The 5,978-nt window shown below is 45.3% G+C and overlaps 1 protein-coding gene across 1 annotated transcript; it reads left to right on the forward strand.

Annotated features, from left to right (window-relative positions):
• Positions 1 to 2,412: 2,412 nt before the first annotated feature.
• LOC106011528 lies at positions 2,413 to 4,277 on the forward strand (the record flags this gene model as incomplete). The annotated part of the gene is given in 1 exon segment (XM_013081563.2): positions 2,413 to 4,277. A coding segment is annotated over 1 exon segment (408 nt), but the record flags the coding sequence as incomplete, so codon positions are not given.
• Positions 4,278 to 5,978: the final 1,701 nt, after the last annotated feature.

Below are 5,978 nucleotides of genomic sequence, written 5' to 3' on the forward strand. Positions count from 1 at the left end.
ACAGATACAACGCGTGCGTACAAACACGCCCCAGCGCGCGCAAGCAAACAAACACACACGAAAAACAAGCTATTGCGCAAACTCATGTACACACACACACACACACAGGACAGCGCCCTCCCTCCCACCTTTCCACATCCCCCACAATAGGCCTAGTAGCCTAGACCTAGGCCTAGATTCAAGCAACAGATTTCAGATAAGCGAGTACCACGATGCGACACATTATGTGTGTACGTGTGTGTGGGAGAGTGCGGTTGTCATGCTTTGCGCGCCGTGTGTCATCCAGCGCGCGCCGTGTGCCATCGAGTAGTAGATAATGTCTGCGTAAAGCGAGGGGTGATCGGTGGGAGAGTCCATGTCCCCGCTTGATCTTCGCTGCCACTCAGTAACTCACAGAACAGACTGAACAGTGTGCACCTTGAGGTAAAGAGAGTGTGACAGACTTGACACAAATTGAGTCAGACTGGGCATAGTTTCGGGCATGTGTTGCTGCATGTTGTGACCTGTGGTACGGTCACCTGTGTAGATCTATACTATGACAAGAGATTGTCTTCGCCCTGTTCTGACCAGAAGCGGGGCCCTCCTGGAAATTCGATAATAAGAAGAATACAGGTAGATCTATACCAGATTTATTGTCTCGGTTCAGTAGACGGAAATTCTCGGTACATGTTATTGTTGTGGCAGATTGAATACCTCGGTATGGGCGATTAAATGTCTCACAACAGCGAAGTTGAAATCGACTCATTGTCTCAGTTCGATGGTGTAGGCCCTATGTTTGTCTGTGTGGGACGATATAGGTCAAGTGCTGGCCTTGCCTAGATTATGAACAATACTGGTCATGGGTTGCACACGGTCACTGTTTACTACTACTGCTACTACCTTCCCGTGTCGCCCGTTACCTTCCTTCTTCGGAGTGGCTTACAGGTTTTTAGCACAGTTCCTTGAGTTCACGGAGTTTTGTGACTGGTTGCTGTCTATTTAGTGGTGTGCCACAGCAGGATGTTGGTTCATTGGGACTTCAAGCAACTGGTGAACAGTGTATTGAGACAGATCTATAACTGGTGAGGGGTTTTTGAAACAACCTGTGTGCCATTGATAGCTTGAAACATGGATTTATTGATTGAAAGAACTGATGATCTGTTTTCTGGGAACATTGGTGTTTCGTTCTTTGAGACTCGAGAGAGTTGGTGGTAGTTATATCCAAACACCTGATACGAAGTTCACTAGGACTCCAGGTGATTAGTTGGATGTGACAACTGTTGATTATGACTGATGGTTGAATTTCTGAAAGAGACAACTGGTGATTGGTCAATTGAGACGACCGATGGTTGGATTTCTGAAAGAGTCAATCGGTGATTGGTTAATAAAGGCGACCGATGGTTGGATTTCTGAAAGAGAGAACTGGTGATTGGTTTGTTTAGACGACTGATGGTTGGATTTCTGAAAGAGACAACTGGTGATTGGTCGATTGAGACGGCCGATGGTTGGATTTCTGAAAGAGACAATCGGTGATTGGTCCGCTGAGACGGAGGCAATTGATGATTATATGCACAGAGTAGGGCAACTGGTGATTTGTCAAATGAGTAAGTCTTTTGGTTCATCATGTGTTCATGAAGTCACATTGTGTAATTGTTTTGTAGGTTAGCAATCCCAGAAGGATGACCAAGAGCTGGGATATCAGATCTTGATATGTGAATGAGCAGAGTAAAACTGTTCGTGGACACGACTGAGAAGTCTGTGCCACTGAGCTACACACCGGTCAGTGCTGACGAAGGTGATCACGTGATTGCAAACAGTGTTCGTCCGTCATCATGGCTGATGTCACGGAATCAGCTGGAGAGAATGGTGTTGAGTATTCAAGCGCGCTGCACGCTTGTCCAGAAGGGCTCACACTACAGGATGCTCGTACACATTCGTCAATACCCACTTCTGACATGTACGAATTGCATGACCTTGACTTTGACGTTTTTACGCGAAACGTAGGTTGGCGCGCCAGCTCAAGGGATGATGGACGAGTCAACCACGGATTCTCTTTTGGGGAGTCGAGCTTTTCGGTGGGCACTGATGACCACGGGGCTGACAGCGATCACAAGAAGGAAGAGGACGATGAGGAAGAGGAGGACGCACGTATCAGCCAAGCATATGTAACAGAGGCCAATGCTCACACCCCCGCCCCCAGTCCAAACTTCAGAGGCAGGAGACAGGTTTTATCTCACAGGTAAGATCCACTATATTATGGCTAGAAACACCATACAACACAGGTGGGATACACTATATGGCTAGAAACACCATACAACACAGGTGGGATACCCTTTACACTGGCAAGAGGCACTATATCACACATGTGTGATACGCTATACATTGGCTAGAGACACACTATCTAGGCCTAGATTCAAGCAACAGATTTCAGATAAGCGAGTACCACGATGCGACACATTATGTGTGTACGTGTGTGTGGGAGAGTGCGGTTGTCATGCTTTGCGCGCCGTGTGTCATCCAGCGCGCGCCGTGTGCCATCGAGTAGTAGATAATGTCTGCGTAAAGCGAGGGGTGATCGGTGGGAGAGTCCATGTCCCCGCTTGATCTTCGCTGCCACTCAGTAACTCACAGAACAGACTGAACAGTGTGCACCTTGAGGTAAAGAGAGTGTGACAGACTTGACACAAATTGAGTCAGACTGGGCATAGTTTCGGGCATGTGTTGCTGCATGTTGTGACCTGTGGTACGGTCACCTGTGTAGATCTATACTATGACAAGAGATTGTCTTCGCCCTGTTCTGACCAGAAGCGGGGCCCTCCTGGAAATTCGATAATAAGAAGAATACAGGTAGATCTATACCAGATTTATTGTCTCGGTTCAGTAGACGGAAATTCTCGGTACATGTTATTGTTGTGGCAGATTGAATACCTCGGTATGGGCGATTAAATGTCTCACAACAGCGAAGTTGAAATCGACTCATTGTCTCAGTTCGATGGTGTAGGCCCTATGTTTGTCTGTGTGGGACGATATAGGTCAAGTGCTGGCCTTGCCTAGATTATGAACAATACTGGTCATGGGTTGCACACGGTCACTGTTTACTACTACTGCTACTACCTTCCCGTGTCGCCCGTTACCTTCCTTCTTCGGAGTGGCTTACAGGTTTTTAGCACAGTTCCTTGAGTTCACGGAGTTTTGTGACTGGTTGCTGTCTATTTAGTGGTGTGCCACAGCAGGATGTTGGTTCATTGGGACTTCAAGCAACTGGTGAACAGTGTATTGAGACAGATCTATAACTGGTGAGGGGTTTTTGAAACAACCTGTGTGCCATTGATAGCTTGAAACATGGATTTATTGATTGAAAGAACTGATGATCTGTTTTCTGGGAACATTGGTGTTTCGTTCTTTGAGACTCGAGAGAGTTGGTGGTAGTTATATCCAAACACCTGATACGAAGTTCACTAGGACTCCAGGTGATTAGTTGGATGTGACAACTGTTGATTATGACTGATGGTTGAATTTCTGAAAGAGACAACTGGTGATTGGTCGATTGAGACGGCCGATGGTTGGATTTCTGAAAGAGACAATCGGTGATTGGTCCGCTGAGACGGAGGCAATTGATGATTATATGCACAGAGTAGGGCAACTGGTGATTTGTCAAATGAGTAAGTCTTTTGGTTCATCATGTGTTCATGAAGTCACATTGTGTAATTGTTTTGTAGGTTAGCAATCCCAGAAGGATGACCAAGAGCTGGGATATCAGATCTTGATATGTGAATGAGCAGAGTAAAACTGTTCGTGGACACGACTGAGAAGTCTGTGCCACTGAGCTACACACCGGTCAGTGCTGACGAAGGTGATCACGTGATTGCAAACAGTGTTCGTCCGTCATCATGGCTGATGTCACGGAATCAGCTGGAGAGAATGGTGTTGAGTATTCAAGCGCGCTGCACGCTTGTCCAGAAGGGCTCACACTACAGGATGCTCGTACACATTCGTCAATACCCACTTCTGACATGTACGAATTGCATGACCTTGACTTTGACGTTTTTACGCGAAACGTAGGTTGGCGCGCCAGCTCAAGGGATGATGGACGAGTCAACCACGGATTCTCTTTTGGGGAGTCGAGCTTTTCGGTGGGCACTGATGACCACGGGGCTGACAGCGATCACAAGAAGGAAGAGGACGATGAGGAAGAGGAGGACGCACGTATCAGCCAAGCATATGTAACAGAGGCCAATGCTCACACCCCCGCCCCCAGTCCAAACTTCAGAGGCAGGAGACAGGTTTTATCTCACAGGTAAGATCCACTATATTATGGCTAAAAACACCATACAACACAGGTGGGATACACTATATGGCTAGAAACACCATACAACACAGGTGGGATACCCTTTACACTGGCAAGAGGCACTATATCACACATGTGTGATACGCTATACATTGGCTAGAGACACACTATCACACTGGTGAAAGACACTATACAGTATATATATATATATATATATATATATATATATATATATATATATATATATATATTTATATTTATATAGGCCCCTACATAATACACAGCTGGTATGTATATTTGCTCATGTCTGAGATACATGTTATACACGGGAACGTCAGACAATAGAGTTTGAAAGCGTGCCTTTATTTACTTAAGCTCAAACCCTACGGGTCGGTAGAGGGCGCCACTGGTAGGCCCTGTTTCTTTTGTTTCCTGCTGATGTTCCGCATTCTCTTTCCTGAAAAAAAATGGTGAGATGGTATAGGTTTAACGTCCCTATTATCAACACAATTGGGTTATTCAAGAGGCTGAACCCCGGAGTTTGACGTCTATCTCCGAAATGACCGTGCCAAATCGGAAATTCATGAAAAGTGCCATTCCCAATGATGACACAACGTCGGACCGAGCTGAGGCTCGAACCCCTGAACCTGCAATCTCACGATTCAGGGTCCGATAGACTAACCTGTTTTTCTTGGTCTATTACAATGACTTGTTATTGTGTCGACTTTTCTTTACTCGCACTGAAACAAGCTCTGGTCCTGGTACACCATAGTTCGTGTGTTCACTTGGGGTGACATCGCAAGACTCGAAGTAGATCTAAGTCACCGTAGTAAGTCAAAGGACTCAATGATGACGCCGTCATGGGTATCCTCCATATGTGGTGTTCCTCGATGGTGAAATCATTTGAGTGACTTCAGTGACTGAATTCTAACAATCGAATGAAACGTTTTTGAGACGATTTAAAAAAAAATTAACGATAAGAAATTATTGAAATGTTCTTTAAAGAGGTTGGTAAGTTAAGTAGCCAAAATATTGTGTAAAATTACGCCTTCGACGTAATCGTTATACATGTATTATATGCCTATATATATATAATTATCAATATCCGCAGCGCTTATGTGCTTACAGTGGAAAGATACCACATACAACTTGATTTAAAAATTGTTGTGGCTTTTGGTGCGTGAGGATGTTCTCTGTATATATTAATATAAGTGGTTTGAGTTATTTATAGATTCTCCTGTGGTCGTTCAAACAATCGATCTTGCCTTTATAGAGACGCCATCTGTGTATCTATCCACGTCTTTCAGTGTTGCCGGCGGCAAGTCTCTGAATCCCAGAGACTTAATTAATTAATGATCTTGTCTCTTACGGCCCGCCAAGTTCAGCGGAATGTCGTAGCCTTGGTGAAAACGAATAAACGTTCTGGAAATAAACCTACACTGTACTGTCATTACCTTTTCCCTTTACCCCCCCCCCCCCCCCCCCCCCCCCGGGGCAATGCTACCAACTGAAGTGTCTTCAGGCCATTCCCAAAGGGGGGACATTCACATGTTCTTGTGCACAGTAGAATTGTTAATGGGCTGACTCATCAATAGTATGCTCATAACTGTGCCTGAACTGCAACAGGGCACTGCTGCTTTTTCTTTCCTAATCCTTACTATCGTTTACTTCTTTTGTAGGTTTATCCCTCTCTTGTGACCCGCTATTTCCG

Source organism: Aplysia californica, unplaced genomic scaffold (assembly GCF_000002075.1).
Source record: "Aplysia californica isolate F4 #8 unplaced genomic scaffold, AplCal3.0 scaffold00136, whole genome shotgun sequence".
In the NCBI taxonomy this organism is placed as follows: domain Eukaryota; kingdom Metazoa; phylum Mollusca; class Gastropoda; order Aplysiida; family Aplysiidae; genus Aplysia; species Aplysia californica.